We start from the raw sequence: 19,175 nt of genomic DNA on the forward strand, positions 1-19,175 counted from the left end.
AAAACAGCAAGAGAGAGGTGACATCCTATACAAAAGATGATCCTCAATAATATTATCAGTAGATTTCTCATCAGCAAGTTTGGAAGCCAGAAGTCAGTGGGCTGATACATTTGAAGGGGAAAAACAAGCACGAAACAAACAAAAAACCAAAAAACACAAAAACTGTCAAGAATTGTATAGCTAGCAAAAGTGTCCTTCAAAAATGATGGAGAGATGAAGATATCCCTAGATAAGAAGAGTTGAGAGAGTTTGTTATCGCTAGAGTTTGGTCCTGAAAGAAATTATAAAGGTATTCTTGCAGGTTGTAATGAAAGGACATTGAACAGTAACTAAAAGTGATATAAAGAAATTAAAATCTCGGTAAAAGTAATACACAGGCAATTATAAAAGCTAGCATTATTGTAATGATAGTTCATAACACAGGTTTTGGTTTTATTCATGATTTAAGAGACTAATACATTTCAAAAATATTAGTCTAGAAGCTAGTATTATTGTAACTGTGGGTTGTGACTACTTATTTTATGTTGTAATAATTTAAGAGATTAATGTATTAAAAACATAAATTTATGAAAAAACATAACTTTATGATTTCAGACACACAATGTGCAAAGATGTAATTTTGTGACATCAATAACTGAAAAAAAAGTGGGAAAAGAGCTTTAAATGAGCAGGTTTTATGTTATTGAAATTAAGCTGGTATAAATTTAAATAAATGTTATAATGTTAGGATGTTAAATATAATTCTCATGGTAACCCAGATAGGAAGAGTTATAGAATATACACAAAAGTAAATGAGAAGAAATTTAAACCTTTTCAATATAAAATACCAGCTTAACACAAAACGGACAGTAATGAAGGAAATGAGGGACAATATAAGCTATAAGACATCTAGAAAATAAATAGAAAAATGACAAAACTAATTTTCCTCTTATCAGTAAGTAGTTTTAATATAATTGGATTAAACTTTCTAGCCAAAAGACAGCTATTGGCAGAATAGAGAAGAAATCTGAGCTAGCTATATGTTGTCTACAAGAGAGCCACTTTAGATCTTAGGATGCAAATAAGTTGAAAGTGAAGGTTGGAAAAGATATTCAATGCAAATAGTAACCAAAAGAGAGCAGGTATGATTATACTAATATAATACAAATATACTTTAAATTTAAACAAAGTTTGTAAGAGGAGAAAAAAAGACATATAAATAAAAAGTCCCATACGTCAAGAAGATATAACAATTATAAACATTTATGTCTCAACAAACAATCAAATAAGAAGCAAAAATTCACAGAATTAAAGAAATAAATTGATATTTCCACAATTGTTACAGACTTCAATATCCCATTTTTAATAATGAACAACTAGACACAAGATAAGGAAATGAAGAACCCAAATAACACAATAAACTAACTAGAATTAGCACATATAGGACACTGTATCTGTCAGGGAAGAAGATCCAGCTACCAATCCCAAGTGAGTATACCCATTGTGTGGAAAATGTGAAAATCATGACAATGTCAACCATTAGAAGTAGGAGTTCACAGACACTGGTCCACTGCATATTCTACAGCATTGCAGCTGCCAAGAGGACTCACCATGTATATCACTAGTTGGAACAGCACTTTACTTACAGAAAGGAGAAGAAATAAAAGATCAGTGTCTGTAGTATATGCAGGTCTCCCATGGCCACCAGGCCTGTCTGATAGCCCACTCAGGGTGATGGACTACATGCACCCTTCTTCTAAAACAGGTGAAGATCCTATTCCCCTCCAGCATAAGGGCAGATATACTGCAGGGGCTGGCCAAATGCCATACGATGCATACTATTAAGCAACAAAAGAATTTTACTGTGTACTGAGAACAGGGCAATATTTTCTTCTAATGAGAAAGAAGAATATATGGGCAAGCAGCTGATGGCCACTCGGCATCCATTTGGGGGAATGTCCCAGACTCCAGACACTGATTCCTCCACACTATCCAACAACAGAATACATTCTTTTCAAGTGCACATGGGACATACACCAGAATATGCATACATTAGGTCACAAATTGTGTCTCTAAATACTTTAAAAGATCAAATCTTTTAATCTTTTCTGATCACATAGACTGAAGTTAGAAATCAATAGCAGAAGGAAAACTGGAAATTTTAAAAATTTGTGGAAATTAAACAATGCACTCTTAAATAATCAATGGGTCAAGGAAATCACAAGATAAATTAGAAAATGCTAGATAAACGATAACAAAAACACAATATACCAAACTTACGGTATGCAGCAAAAGTGCTAAGGGGGAAATTTAAAGCTATAAACAGATCTAAAAAAACAAGAAAGATCTCATGTCAACAATCTAACTTTACAACTTAAGGAACAAGAGAAACTCAAACTCAAAGCTAGCAGAAACAAGGAAATATTAAAGATCAGAAATAAGTAAAATAGAGGACAGAAAAATACAAAAATCAATGAAACCAAAAATTGGTTCTTCAAAAGATCAACAAAATTAACAAAATTTTCACTAGATTGACTACAAAATAGGGAGATTCAACTTGTTAAAATCAGAAATGTAAGTGGAGACATTACTACCAATTCTATAGAAATGAAAGATTTATACAAGAATTTGTACTATGAAAAATTGTAAGGCAAAAAAATTGAATAATCTGGATAAAATGGACACAGTTCTAAAAACACAATTTTTTCAAGGCTGAATCATAAAGAAATAAAAATTCTGAATAGACCTATAACTAGTAATGAGATTGAACCGGTAATTAGAAATCTCCTAACAAACAAAAGTCCAGGACATGACTGCTTCATTTAAGAATTCTACCAAACATTTAAAGAACTAATATTTCTTCTTAAAATTAAAAAAAAAAGTGGAGAATGCTTCGTAACTCATCTTATGAAACCAAATTTACCCTGATACCAAAGCCAGACAAAGGCACTATCAGGAAACTACAGACTAATATCCCTTGTGGATATTGATTCAAAAATCCTGAAAAAAAGAAAGAAAGAAAGAAAAAAAGAAAGAAAGAAAGAAAGAAAGAAAGAAAGAAAGAAAGAAAGAAAGAAAACAAATACAACATTATATTAAAAAGACTATATACCATAATTACATTAGATTTATTCCTGGAATATAAGAATGGCTTAACAAACAAAAATTAACCAATGTAATATACCACATTAACAGAAGAAAGATAAAAACATGATCATTTCAATTATTTCAATTGATGCAGAAAAAAAAATTTGACAAAATCCAACACGATTTATGATAAAACACTCAACAAATTATGTTATTACAAGGAAATTACCTTAACATAATAAAATCCATATATAAAAAATCCACAGAGAATTTATATTTGATGTTAAAAAACTGAAAACTTTCCTCTAAGATCAGGAACAAGGCAAGTATACCAGCTTTGCCACTTCTATTAAACATAGCACTGGAAGACCCTGCCAGAACAATTAGGCAAGAAAAGGAAATAATAGGCATCCAAATTGGAAAGAAAAAGTAAAATAACCTCTTTTCACATATAATATGATTTTATATGTAGAAATTCCTAAAGATTCCACAAAATAGTGTTAGAATCAATAAATGAATTCAGCAAATTAGCAGGATTACAATGTCAATGCTAAAAAATCAGTTGCACTTCTATATACAAACAATGAACAATCTGAAAAGGATAGTAAGAAAACAACTCTAGGGGCGCCTGGGTGGCCCAGTCTGTTGAGCATGTGACTCTTGATTTCAGCTCAGATCATGATCCCAGGGTTGTGGGATTAAGCCCTGGTCAGGCTCCATAATGAATGTGGAGTCTGTTTGAGATTCATACTCTCTCTCCTTCTGCCCCTTTCCCCCACTCACACTGTCTCTCCCTCTCTCTCTCTCTCTAAAATAAAAAGAAAAGAAGAGAAAACTGCATTTAAAAAAAGCATTGAAAAATAAAATTAACTTAACCAAGCAGGCAAAAGACATGTGTGATGAAAACTACAAAACATTGCTGAAATAAATTAAAGAAGACATAAATAAATGGTAACACATCCCATGTTTATGGATTGGAAAACTTAATATTTTTAAAATCTTATTACTACTCCAAAGTGATCTACAGATTTAATGCAATGTCTATCAAAATCCCAAAGATTTTTTTTGCAGAAACAGAAAAAAACATTCTAAGATCAATATAAAATCTCCAGATACCCCAAATAGCCATAACAATAATTAAAAAGAACAAAATTGGAGGGCTCATAATTCCTGATTTTAAAATTTCTACACTACAGAAATATAAGCAGTGTACTACTGGAATAGACATATAGACCAATGGAATAGAATAAAGAACCCATAAATAAATTCTCATATATGGTCACATGAGTTTTGATGATGTCTCAAGATCATTTACTGGGGAAAGGATAGTCTTTTCAACAAACAACGCTAAGAAAATTGGATATTCTAATTTTAAGATTTCCAATTCCTAAAAACATAAAGTTGGACCATTATCTATCACTATATAAAAAAATTAACTCATAACAAATCAAAGTCCTGAATATAAGACCTAAAACTATGAAACTCTTAAAAGGACCAAAAATTCAGAACATTGAATTTGGCAATGGTTACATGGATATGACAATAAAGCACAGTCAACAAAAGAAAAAATAGATAAATTGTACTTCAAGAAGCTTAAGAATGTTTTGTGCATCAAAGGACACTATCAACAGAGTAAAAAGATAATCTATGAAATGGGACAACATATTTGAAAATCATAGATCTAATAAGGCATCAATTTTCAGACCATATCAAGAACTCCTAAAATTGAATTTCCAAAAATAAACAGCTTGATTCAAAAATGGGCACAGGGCTTGAGTAGACTTTTCTTCAAAAAATATTGCATGTGGCAGATAAGCCCAGGAAAAGGTACTCAATATCACAAATTATTAGGGAAATACAGATCAAACCTATAATAGTTACCATCTCACACCCATTAAGATAACTACTACCAAAGCAAAATAAAACAGAAAATAAATGTTGACAAGAATGTGAAGAGACTGAAACTCTTGCAAACTATTGTGGAATGTAAAATGATACAGCTTCTATATGAAAAAAAATAATGGTTCCTCAAAAATTAAGAATAGGGTTACCCTGTGAGCCAACAATTGCATTTCTGGGTATAGCCATAAGCATTGAAAGCAAGGTCTCAAAGAGATATTTGTACAGCCATGTTCTTAGTAGCATTATCCATAGCAACTAAAATGTGGAAACAACCCAAATGGGCAGATGAATGGATAAGCAAAATATCATTTACATACATAAACTAAAATACTATTCAGCACTAAAAAGGAAGAAAATTGTCACATATGTTATAATATGCATTAACCTTAAAGACATTATAGTAAGTGAATAAGCCATTCTCAAGAAGATAAATACTATATAATTCTATTTACATAAAGTACTTAGAGTAGTTTAAATCATAGAAAGTAGAATGGTGGTTTCCAGAGGCTAGGTGGAGAAGAGAATGAGGAGTTATTGTTTAGTGGGTATAGAGTTTTAGGTGTGCAACATGAAATGAGTTCTGGTAATTTCTGTGATTTTCTGTGATTACACAACAGTTTGAATGTAGTAACATTACAACTGTACACTTTAAATGGTTAAGATGGCAAATTTTATATTCTTTGTATTTTATCTTACTTAAAAGGGGAAAAATGAATGAAAATGCCCAACTGGGATAAGGATAATGGAAAAATAATATAATCATTAGTCATGTGACATTCAATTTAGTCCCTTCAGAAGGTAATAGGCATTATGTTTTAAAGAAGCTCTGAACATTAAAGAACATATTTAAGGAAACCCAATGCAGAGCTATAACACTGAAATATCAGAAGTTAGCTAAGTATTCATCAATAAAGTGAAAGTTCAATAAATTATAGTGTACTCACTAAATTAACAAAGCATAAATTTTTCATGAAAACTACATAGACTATGAAAAGTACTTTAGCTGTGCAACTTAATTTATTGTTTTAAATTTGCATTCAAGAAGTTCATTCTCTTTAGTGGACAGTTCTATGACTTTTGATAAATATATAAAATCATGTAACATATGCCATCACAATCAAGATACAAAATAGTTCCATCATGCAAAAAAATTCTGTTATCCTTCTCCTTGATTCAACCACTCCACTTATCCTCAAACCATGGAAAGCAGGAATGTTCTCTGTCACTATAATTTTAACTTTTACAGAATGTCAAATGGAATCATAATATGTACACTTTCGAGTCTGACTTCTTTCACTTGTAATGCATTTGAAATTCATCTATGTTGATTTGTGTATCAATAGTTCATTCCTCTTTATTGCTGAATAGTATTCCATATATTATTTCATGTACCATAGTAGGTTATCATTCAACAGTTGAAGGATATTTCAGCTTCCAGTTTTGATGTTATGGTTCTCTTGTATGAAAAGAATCAAGGTAATTTAGTCAGGATTTGAAGGGTGTCATACTTGAGATTATAACACTTTCTAATTCCTATCTCATTATCAGATTCTCAGACACAGGTAACTCTGAAATTAGGGAAAAACACTAAAATGGAAAGCAAAATTTTTAATTTACTTAATGTTATACTTCAATAAAGTTAATTTTTGCATATATTTTTCACAAATAAAATGAGACTTTTGAACTGAATCAGTTTTTAAAGATTGAGGCTCCTCCTCCCCCAAAATTTTATGTTACTTAAAGATTGAGGTTCCTCCTCCCCCAAATCTTATGTTACTCTTAGTAAGTTAAAAAAAACAACAATATAATCATAGGGATAACTTTTCTTGGTTTTCTATTAAAAATTAAATCAGGTATCTAAAAAGTATTATAAAACAATTAAAATATTCTCCATTTTCCCTGAAAAGGCTCAAAAAAGAGGAACTGCATCGTGAGATGCACCCATGGAAAAGCACCCAAATATCCTCTTTATCATTTCTTTTTTCTTTTTTTCAATGTTTATTTCTTTTGAGAGAGAGAGAGTAAGAACATGTTGAGTGGGGAAGGGACAGAGAATCCCAAGAAGGCTTTGCCCTGTCAGTGCATAGTCCAACACAGGGCTTTATCTCACGTGGTACCATGATGTGAGCCAAAATCAAGAGTCAATGCTTAACCGACTGAGTCACAACTGCATTTATTTTTTCAAAGGCTTATTTATAATGGTAGATCCTCTCACACAAAATCACTTTCATCTTCTCTTTTTTCCATATTTTAGATCTACTTTTTTTCTTCAATAAGTAGATATAGTTTAAAATGTAAATCAGTTTAGATGTTCAATTTTTGTATTCATTAATATAATCAATGCTCATAGCTTCTACCTTGCAATAGTAAACCATGATTCTCAAAAGTCTTAAATTAAAGACAACAAAAAAATCTTAAGATAGTTATTCCAGTAAAGGTGATCTAGAAGCACATTCTAACTGACCATAATGGATGACAAAGAGAAGAGATATAATGATTTCCACCTCTTATATTTGTAATTCTTGTCTGTGGGTGTTTTGTATTATATTTGTATTTATTAATCTTAATCACTGAGGCTTACTTTTAAATATATTTTGATGGAAGTATCTTCCTCATTAGCATTTTTATATTACTTTAATAGCATTGACAATTGTAGCTAAATATATTTCTAAATACTAACGTTCATTTGTGCTATTTCACTGAAAAAAGGTGTTGATTCTTCTGGTATGAAATATATAAATGAAAGGAAAATGAACTTCCATAATTAAAATTTCTGTACATTTAATAGGGAATATATAGCCAAATGTTGCAATATAGTTAAACTCTAACAGAAGTTATGTTCTTTTTCAGCAGACCATCTCAGTTTGGAAGCACTTACATATTTATTTCACATCAGAAGATTGATACCTCTGATATACCTCTACTGGAGTCTTTATTTTTCTGTCTTGTTCTATAACAGTGAAGAGTAGATCATCCACCAATTATAAAATTTAGCAAGTCCTGTTCTTAGGTCAATCCAATAAGCCTGAAGAATAAAGATCGGTTCTCTGCTTCATTAGCATGAGACATCATAACTCTGTGTTCATTGTATATTATTGATTCAAGTACACAGGCCCAGATTCTGCTCAAATAAATTCACTTGGTAGTTGAAGTGAAAATATCTGATGGTTGAAATTGACCTTAGATGTTTAATAGCTTGGGTCCTCTGAGGGGGTCATCAACACTCATTATTACTTCCTACTCAAACCATTATCCTGATCAATGCGGTATTGTTCTTATGATTCACTTGCTGGATGTTTCTTGAAACTGAAATCATAGCATTTTCAAGCTAGAAGAGATTTTACAAATGATAAAACTAAAGGTACAGGAAGGTTAACCATCTTTTCTTCTATTCAGTCTTTTGAAACTGGATCCTATTTTATTTTTAATTTGAATGTGATATAAGGATAATTAGAAATATGCCCTATTAGCTCTCTTCTAGCCTAACCCAGACCTATTTGCTAGATGAGCAGGCTCCAAAGACTTGACGTCATGGTTTAAAAATACTCTGAAGGAGAAAGCCATCTAAACAACAAAATCAATCAAGCAGCCAACAAAACCTTGTTGGGGCTTTTACAAATGGCATATAGTAAAAAAGAAAAACAACAGTTGGTGCTCTGGTACAGACCTTTGAAAAGCTTGATTACATCACAACACTGACAACAAGTTTTTGTAGCTGTCCTGTATCACAGGGTCACATGTCATTATTAGAAACATAATGAAAAATTCTGTCTTACAATATATTCATTTATCACATAATGTTATTGATTGATTTTAGCAAATGATATAGGTCTGCTGTCATTTCTTTTAAATATTATTCAATACCTTTCTGCATGTGATATGAAAATTGTCTTTAAATGTTAATTTAAAGGCTTTAAATCCAGAAACAGAATAATTTTGAGTTCAAGTTACCAAAATCGAGTTGAAACATAGAGAAAAATTAGAAGTTATTTCAGTCATAAAGTTATAGCAATCATTTTTCTATTACTGATAAGTTTGACTCATGGTTCCATTTTTTAATCTACTGATATCAATCTGCAGACTTTTTTTTTCCTAAAAGAAAAACAAAATGGCATGAGCAATTGTGCATATGATTTCAGAGGATTTAAACGCTAAAATATGTCCATGTATCTCAGTGAACTTCAGATTAAAAATATCTGCACGAATTGAATTCAAAGATGGAAGTATCATTATTTACTTGGGAAGAAGGATGACATTCACTTTAATGCCTAAAATTTAAGCTCAGTGTAATTGAACAATCAACAGCTGTAGTTGACTGATAGTGCTTTAAATTTTTTAATAATGTCACGTCACATGGAGGGAAAAAAAAACAAATCCTCTTAACCAGTCACCATTCAAAGTCAAAACATAGGAATATAAATATTCAGTAGTATTTTAACTCTCATGTATAATTAAGAATGGATTTTGTAACTCGAAATGTAATTCTCTCAGGGAAGTATGTCATATTACTCAAGATTCACATTAGGAATATTTGTAGATTAATATTTTTATTGTTGAGTGGCAAAAATAACATATGTGGATTTAAGCCAAGTGATGATCTACCTTAAGCAGTTCGGTTATGGTACGAGAAAGGAACAGCTGGTTGTCAGCAGTGTTTACTGTGACTTTAACAGACCACAGCAGCTACAGAATGCAGTCTTAATGAAGGAGAAGCTCTAAAGCCGCCTGTGGAAAGAATTACAAATGTTTCAGGAATGCCACAGTAATTTGTTTTCTTCTATGGGTAACCAAATAAATCTGAGATTTCATTGCCTAAAAGAGGTGAAGTCCACAAGATGTGAATGTTAACAAATTCTTCAGGCTCTTTGAACACTAGTTTCATTTATTCTTTCTATTTTTCACTCCATAAGTGCTGTATTATTAGCATGGAGCAAAGGGAATAAATCCTTACAATTGTTTGACAAGCTAAAGTTCAGTACTGTGGGGCCGCATCAATTTGAATTTCATGTACCACTATTTCCCTTGACATTTCACCATAGGGGGATCCCACACATTTACCAGGCTTCCATAGTAAGTACAGGAGGATATTTGGAGCATATAATGAGTGGATACACACGAGATTGTGAGAATTTAAGTCAATGTAATTTGTCAATTGATATGTGGAATTAGACTTTAATTGGAAATGAGTATTTCAAAAGTAGAAGTGTAGTATCTACGTTATTTAGTGTCAGAAGAAAGACACATCTGTGTCAGAAATTAGGACATAATGAATGACTAAGGCAGGAAAGTGTAATAAAATATGCTTTAGCACACAGCAGTTTTGTGAATTTTGAAATAGAGTAGAATCCAAAGTAGAAGAGATTCTCAGATTCTTCTCTTTTTAGTTGTTTCAACATGATTCTATAAACCACAGTTTAGCAAACAGTGATCCATAGAGCAATTCTGGCCTATTAACAGTTATTTGTTGTTGTTGTTGTTTACATTTCATTAGATCACAGTGACAGTCATTTATTCATGTACTGTCTATGGCTGATTTAGTATTGCACTTGCAGGGTTGAGTTTCTGCAACAGAGATTATAAAGGCCTACAAACTTTAAAAGATTCATTATCTGACCCTTTACAAAAAAAAGTTTACTAGCCCTACTGCATTAAAATCATGAAAGGTTTAATTCACATTGTTTGATTTGTGGATTTCTTTAAGATCTCTTATTTAACCATATAGCCTCTAATATAAGCCAGAGAGGTAAAAACAAATTTATATTTGTCATAGATATTTTAATACAGTAAATGATAAATTCATAGTTGCATTAGAGTTTAATCAGGACAATAGAACTACCAAAAATTTTGTCAGGTTAAAGAGAATACTATAGAAATTAGAATTTACATGAACGTGAAAGGAACTGGGTAAGTGAAAGTCAGAAAGGTGAGAATTGAAAGAGAAGCTACAATCACTGTCAATAACAGCCTGAGTCACTGTAGTCAGGCAGAGTTGAGCTTCAAGGGAAATCCTCAAAGTCATACATAGCTGGCTGTCAGGTGAAACCATCAAGGGCAAACTGGTAGAGATTGGTGGAATTTGCTGCCTTTAAAGACACTTGTGTGAAGGGCTTGTCAGTTGACTTGGGTCCACTCCTGGTTGCCTGGGGCCAGTACTTTGGGATACTCCCTGGATTCTGGAATCTGCTGTAAACCTCTGTTTCTCTCTCAACCTGATCTGCTCCTGAGATCTTTAGAAAGTAATGGTTTCTTTATTTCTGACTGTCAATTCTTATCAATTCCAGCTTATAAATATACATGAAAAAGAAATATGGGAAACAGAGTTTCCAGTTTTAGCTAAATTAACAACTATAGATTATGCTCAGAGATTCTGTGAGCCAGCAATTTGGACAAGGCACAGCAGGAAAGGTTGGTCTCTGCTCCACTTGGCATCTTCTGCTGAAGTTTAAAGACCAAGAGGTGGAATCATCTGAAAACATATTCGCTTACAAGTCTGGTGGTTGGTGCTGGGGAAACCCAAAAGAGCTAAGAACTAGGGCTGCTGAACCTCCTTAGGCATCTTTATTTCACAGTATTTGGACTTTTTACATGTCAGCTCAGGTGTCCAATGGTACCTTTCATAAGAATAAGAAGTCAGGTGGAAGCTTTATGATTTTTATAACCAAGCTTCAGAACTGCTTATCATAACTTTGCCATCCTCTATTAACATGAACAGTCACAAGCTTCTGCTGAGATTGAAGGGGAGCAAACGAAGACCACACCTCTTGTTGGGAGCAGAGTCAATCACATTGTCAGAGGGCACATATTTCTTCAACCCGGTTTGGAAAGCAAAACCTGCCACATTTTTAAAAAATGGTCATTCTTTCTGTAACTTCCTAACAAGTAAATTTAAATTTACTTTTTAGACTTTCTAATTTTTTGATATCACCACTCAAGACTAAACTCACCTCATGGAACAGCTCAAATTATTTTAAAATTTGATTGTTTCTTGTGTGCATCATGACATATTTACAGATATAAATTTCCAGAACTGTAAATTTTCCTCAGAGCACAGCTTATAGTATTTTACAATTTGATACTCTTTAACTTACTCTTTAACTTAGGCAATTATGTTTATAAGTTTCTAAATGTACTATGTTTTACATTTTTCTTTCTTCATTATTATCTGCCCAAATTTTGTTGTGGTCACAACATGTAATTTACTAATATGATTTAAGTTTATGAACTTTTTTAAATGATCCAGCTTGTTCTCAATTTATATAAATAACTTTTGTATGCTTAAAAAGAATGTGTATTCTTAGTTGTTGATTTTATTTTTTTAATACACAGACACATTTGACAAATTATGTTAATTATGTTGTTTAAACTGATTCATAAAATATGATTGGTATCTTCTATATCCTGAGAATTGGTGTTTATGTTAGGAAAATGTGAATTAAGAACATAGACACAAATCCCACCTCCCAATGAGCTTGTATTCTATAAAGACAAAAAAGGAATAATTAACATAATAACTAACTAAATAGCTAAGTAAGTATAAATTAGAAATAATAAGTCACATGAGAGAAAAATGAGGAATGAGTATCATTGACATCTATTGGTGTGGTGATGTTGATGGATTGCAACACTATATAAGGTGATTAAGGTTGGTCTCGTTGACAAACAACTTTTGTGTACAGATATCATTGATGTAAGGGAATGAGCCAAGTATATATCTTTCTCCAGTCAGAGGAAACATCCAATACAAATTCACTTATTTGGGAAGATCCCTGGCCATTTTGAGAACTAGCAAGCTGGAGAAAGGTAATCAAATTTGAGTGAGAGTAGTAACAGCTGAAGTCAGAGAAAGCACATGAAGCTAGACAGTTTTGTAAGATTTTGGCTTCTACTCACAGGAAATGGTGAGTTATGACATGATCTGCTTTCTGTTTTCATAGTATTACTCCACTCTATTGAGAATAGACTTGGTAGAAGGAGGCAGTTATTAGTTAAGTGCAGGAGTCCATGCAGAAATGATGGTGAGTAAAACCACGGTCCTAGAAACGGAGATAGAGATGAGTGGCTAGGTTCTGAATATATTTTGAAGATAGATAGTGGACTATTCTGTCAATAGGACTGGGTTTGAGAGAAAAAGAAAGAATAATAAAGTAGGACTCTGATAATTTTGGCTTGGTCAATAATAAGGATGATATTATAATTAAGGAAGGACTACAGATATAGAATATTTCAGAAAACACCAGTGGTTCAGTATGGATTATTAAGTTTTTGATGACAATTAGATATCCAGACAGTAACAGAGATACCTAGTAGGAAAAGTCTGGAGTTTAGAAGAGAGATATGGTCAAGAGATATACAACTGTGAGTTGACAATATGTAGATAGCATTTTATGGCAAGAGACCAAATAGAGTTTACCAAGATAATATTTGTAAATAGAAAAGAGAACTTCTTAATTCTAGGATACCCCAATGACTAAAAAAACCATGAAATGATTCAGCAAAGAAAATTAAGTAGTTCTCAGTAAAATAATGCCAAGAAAAAAAAAGAGAGAGAGAGCATGTAGTTTCTTATAAGCCAAGTAAAGAAAATATCAACTCAACTTGTCAATGTTAAATGTTGCTGTTTATGGATTAAAAACAAAACAAAACAAAACAAACAAACAATGATGAGAACTAAAAACATACTGTTTTATTTCTTTGGCAATTCCTGTGTGACATATGAGTATAGAAATTTCTGTCTTGTTTCTTTTCTATCAAATTATAAGATTCTTATTAAAAACTGAGAACAAACTGAGGGTTGATGGGGGTTGGGAGGGAGAGGGGGATGGGTAATGAGTATTGAGGAGGGCACCTGTTGGGATGAGCACTAGATGTTGTATGGAAACCAATTTGACAATAAATTTCATATTTAAAAAAAATAATAAAATAACTTAGTGGGATCTTTCACTCTGTTAGAGGAGAAGCAAATAAACCCTGGCACCATGTAAAAAAAAGAAATTATTATTATGAAAATATTCAAGCATTTACTAAAGTTGAAAGAATTTTATAGTGAGCACATATAAAACCACACCCTAGATTTGTCATAAACATTTAGCTATACACATTTGTTAAACATGCATCAATTTTAGGAACTCCATATAAATGGAAACACACAGTATTGCTCTATGCAAAAAGCTTATCTTAGCATAAGATTTTGAGAGTCTTTCAGTTTGCTGTGTATTTTGTGTAAACATACTTCAATCTTCTATTGTTGGATACCAAAGTTGTTTCCAGGATTTGGATATTAAAAGAAAGCTTCTGTAGAAATCTATGGAATACATTTTCCATTTTCTTGGGTAACTACGCAAGAGTGGAACTGCTGGATCAAAGTGTGGATTTCACAAGAAATGTTTAAATGTTCATGCTCAGTTTTATATGAAATATCCAGTTGTTTTACATCTTTACCACGTTAGTAATTCTGGTGGATGTGAGGTGGCATTTCATTATGGTCTTAAGATACATTGCCTAGGGGCACCTGGGTGGCTCAGCTGGTAAGCGTGAGACTTCAGCTCAAGTCTGAGCTCCCTGTCCATGAGTTGGAGCCCCGCGTTGGGCTCTCTGCTGACAGCTCCCAGCCTGGAGCCTGTATCAGATTCTGGGTCTCCCTCTCTCTCTGCCCCTCCCCTGCTTGCTCTCTCTCTCTCTCTCTCTCTCATAAATAAACATTTATATATCTATATAATCTATATATAAAGGTATTAATACTTTGATATAATCTATTATACATATAGATAGATTATATGTAAATATATGAATGATTACTTCCATAAATTCTCTAGAAAAACTTTATACATCTCCTAATCATAAAGATCATGTCTTATCTTTTACTTTGAAAGCATTGTGGCTAATTTACAATTAAATTAATCTCAGGGTGCCTGGGTGGCTTAGTCAGTTAAGCTTCAGACTCTTGATTTCAGCTCAGGTCATGAAGTCATGGTTCATGGGATCAGACCCCCTGTCAAACTCTGTGCTGACAGTGCAGAGCTTACTTAGGATTCTCTCTATCCCTCTCTCTCTGTCCCTTTCCCACTAGAGCTTGCTCTCTCTCTCTCTCCCTCTCTCAAAATAAATAAACTTAAAACAAGTATTCTCAAAATTATGTTTTGTGTATAGTTTGAAGTATGGTCAAATTTTTATTTTATTTATTTTTTGTATTTTTTTCCCTCTGTGGGTACCCCGTTATGCCAGCACAGTTGTTGAAAAGGCGTTCCTTTCTTCAATGGATTGATTTGGTGCCCTTGTTAAAAATCAAATGATTGTAAATGTGAGAATCTATTCCAGGGTTCTCTATTCTAGCTTACTGATTTCCTTATTATCTTTATGTCAATACCATTCTGTTTTGATTTATAAAATAGTTTTACAATAAGATTTGAGGTCAGAAAATATACTGTTCCTTTTATCATTATAAACACTGTTCCCTTTGTCTCAGAAACTACTTTTTGTGTTGGAAGTTTATTTTATCTGATATTAAGGTAGCCATTCCATCTTTCTTATTCTTTTGGTTTGTATGGTATAGAATTTTCCTTCAATTTATTTTCAAATCATGTTTCTTTATATTTAAAAGGGATTTATCATACATAGAACATAGATAGAACTTAATTTTTTGTCCATTCTAACAATTTTCATTTCACTAACGTTAAATGAAATTGTTACTATGGCTATATTTACATCTACTATTTTTGTTTAATTTCCTTTGTTAATCCCCCTTAGTTTTTGCTTCTATTCCTCCTTTCCTGCCTTTTTTGTTATTTTAGAGTTCCTTTTTAGTTTTTTATACTTATGCCTATTTGGTGCTTATTATTATTGTTTGCTTTAAGTATTACAATATATATCCTTAACTTTGCATAATACACTTCATTAAGTTATTCTACTTTCTGTGAAATAAAGGTACCTTGCCACTGTATAGATCCATATTCCAATCTCACTGTGTTTTATGCTACCTAGATCATATGCATTAGATCCATATATAGTATATTATTAAATTTGCTTTGAAAGGACATGTGCATATTAGTGGAACTAAGAGGAGAAAAAATATCTTTTATCTCTACCACGATACATGCTATTTCTGATGCTGTTCATTCATTCCTGGAGATTTAATTTTGCCTCTGACACAATTTCCCTTCATTTGAAGAATGTCCTCAGCATTTCTTATACGGCACATCTGCTGGAGATGAATTCTCTTGATTTCCTTTCATCTGAAAATGTCTTTATTTCTCCTTAATTCTTGGTTGACATTTTGGCTTGAATCTCATTTTTTTCTGTGTTTTCTGTTATCCCCCCAACCCCTTCGTAGGCTCATTTCAGTGTGTTCCATGCTTGCATGTTTCAAGGGTCAATTAGAAGCTTGAGCAGAGTTTACAAAGCAGATTGTGGGCTCAACATTGATGGCTTTCCTTTCCTAAACTTACTCAATTCCCAGAGGCCATCGTTACCTAAATTCTTTCTTTTGTTCTTAGGCCAGAACAGAATCTGTGCAATATCAGAATCTTATCTCTTCCATACAGGGCTGTGGCTGAGACCTAATTTCAGGCTGAAAATCAAAGAAAAATAGAAATTCTCCCCATGATGATTTTGTCTTGAAATTTTATTTTTATATATGCATAACAGCTTATTGAGATATAATTCTCAACCATAATGTCCACCTTTTCAAAATACATAATTTAGCAGTTTCCAGGATACTGACAGAATTGTATAATCAACACCTCCATCTAAGTTTAGAGTATTTTCATCATCCCCCAAATAACTTCCTTGTACCCATTAGCAGTCATTCTTCATCCATCCTTCTTAGATAGCATTCCAGAAATTGTCAACTTTGGTTCACACTCCAAACCTTCAAGGTAGTTCTAATTGTTTTTGTATTCAACTCAGACTTTTTTTTTTTCTTTCAGGTTTTTATTTAAATTCCAATTAGTTAACATAGGGTGTAATATTAATTTCAGTCGTAGAATTTAGTGATTCATCATTTATATACAACACTCAGTGGTCATCATAAGTGTCCTCCTTAATACCTATTACCCATTTAACCCATCCCCCTGCCCCTCCAGACTTTGAGTTACTCTGTGAGGGATAGCTGATCCATTAGGCATTTGTTTATACATATCAGATGATGACGAATTGCTCTCCACATCAATTTTTCTTAATAACTTAAATCTTATTACATACAAGTTATGTATTATTATCTTATAAACATATGAGTTTATACTGCTCCATCTTCCCTAAATTATTTTTCTCTTACCTAATAACTTTATTATTAACATTTTGTCTATAGAAGCAAATATTTATATTTACATAGCCATATAATCCTTGTTTTTTATTAATATTTGACTAAAATATTCTTAAATCTTTTTAATTTCAACTTTTCATGATTTTTACCTTTAGGTGTGGATATATATACTAGCCAGAATAGAGCTGCATTTTTCCCCCTAATTAGCAACCATTGTCTTCACTTTAATGCATTCCTGCATTTAGCCCATTTATAATCACAGTAAAACATATTTATACTGGTTTCCATCATTCTAATTTTTCCATTGTCTATTTTGTGCACTATTTGCCTATTTCCTTTTTTATGATGAGTTATAGTTTCAGTTTGGAGGTTGATTTCTTTGTTATTTAAATTTTTCAATTTCTAGTTTGAAATTTATGCTCTATACTCTTCTTTTTGTACTGTGAAACTTGAAATTTTGCCAGGAATTTTACAAATAACAAATGTAAAGAGAGATGATGATATCTTGATTCTTCTAATAAATAATAAAGTGACCTTAGAACACATTAATTTTTATCACTCCCCCTCACATACTTATTTCTTTGAGAACTTAAGTTTTTCCTTTTAAGCATCTAAATTAGACAAACCTACTGTTATCATTTTAGATAGTGTTTCATTTAAATAGACATATATGCATGCTATGTAATATTTTTCTGCATTTGTTCTTGCCTCTTAAGCTTGAAATTATCTTCCTTCACTCTGAAATGCATCTTTAGAAACTGCTTTATGAAAGTCATTTGTGCTCTATGCTCTCAACTAGCATCGACTGTTTCTTCTTTCAGCATCATAAATAATATCTTATTCTCACATTTTCTGACTAGTTTAAGCATGACTTCATATTTTTAGCTTGTTTTCTTTTGTTGTAAACTTTTTAAGTCCTTTGTGTATTATATTCCATTACGTTGTCTTTAAGTCACTCAACTATTTCATACATTTAGTCATTGATCTCTTGTCATTTTCATACAGTGCAATTATTTTCAGTCTGTCTTATGTTCATAAAATTTATCACTGTGCCCTACAGTGAACAAAATCACTGTTATAATTAAACCCTTCATTTTTATTCCATCACTTATAAAGAATTATTTGTGAGGCCCTTTTGCACAACTATGTCACAAAATATTCTTCTACTTTTTTTATTGTTTTTCACATTTACGATCTACCTTTAATTTGTAATTTCACTTATATTTGTAGCGTTCTGAAAAATTTAATTTTTTTTATAGTATTATTATTTTTTTTGAACGTTTATTTTTGGGACAGAGAGAGACAGAGCATGAACGGGGGAGGGGCAGAGAGAGAGGGAGACACAGAATCGGAAACAGGCTCCAGGCTCTGAGCCATCAGCCCAGAGCCCGACGCGGGGCTCGAACTCACGGACCGCGAGATCGTGACCTGGCTGAAGTCGGACGCTTAACCGACTGCGCCACCCAGGCGCCCCAGAAAAATTTAATTTTTTTTGGTTGTTTGGATTTACTCACTTTTAGCCATTCTTCCTAGCCATCATATACTGTATTTTTCTATTACACGATAGTGAAAATTATACCATGTATTTATTTCCTTTTTTTCTTATTGGCTGTGCCAAGGTCATGTCTATATTACTAATCTTTTCAAAGATTCTAAATTTGGCTTTATTAGATTTCTTCACTTTTTCTCTCCTCTATTTTATTTATTCCTGCTTTCTTTTGTTTCTGTTTTTTGCCTTTTTTCAAAAGTGTATTCAAATTCCAGTTAGTTAACATATAGTGTAATATTACTTTCAGGTGTACACTATGGTAATACAACACTTCCACACAAACCCAGTGCTCATCACAAGTGCAGTCTTTAAGCCCCATCACCTGTTTAACCCATCCCCCACTCAATTCCCTTCTGATAACTATCACTTTGTTCTCTATAGTTAAGAGTCTGTTTCTTGGTT

At 32.3% G+C, this 19,175-nt stretch overlaps 1 protein-coding gene and 1 long non-coding RNA gene across 3 annotated transcripts in view; one reads left to right on the plus strand and one right to left on the minus strand.

Annotated features, from left to right (window-relative positions):
* The window catches only part of TECRL (trans-2,3-enoyl-CoA reductase like), a 122,576-nt gene extending 114,534 nt beyond the window's left edge, over nt 1-8,042 (plus strand). For both annotated transcript variants that reach the window (XM_045056287.1, XR_006597037.1), the window contains one exon: nt 7,819-8,042. In XM_045056287.1, the coding sequence (XP_044912222.1) occupies nt 7,819-7,937 (119 nt within the window). In that variant the 3' untranslated portion in view covers nt 7,938-8,042. The remainder of the gene's footprint in view (nt 1-7,818) is intronic.
* LOC123385053 lies at nt 5,077-18,538 on the minus strand. The gene is made up of 2 exons (XR_006597038.1): nt 12,859-18,538; nt 5,077-11,799 (listed from the first exon to the last, which is right to left on the minus strand). It is a non-coding gene; the product is annotated as an uncharacterized LOC123385053 (long non-coding RNA).
* Between the last annotated feature and the right edge of the window lie 637 nt (nt 18,539-19,175).

This window comes from Felis catus, chromosome B1 (assembly GCF_018350175.1).
Source record: "Felis catus isolate Fca126 chromosome B1, F.catus_Fca126_mat1.0, whole genome shotgun sequence".
Classification (NCBI taxonomy): domain Eukaryota; kingdom Metazoa; phylum Chordata; class Mammalia; order Carnivora; family Felidae; genus Felis; species Felis catus.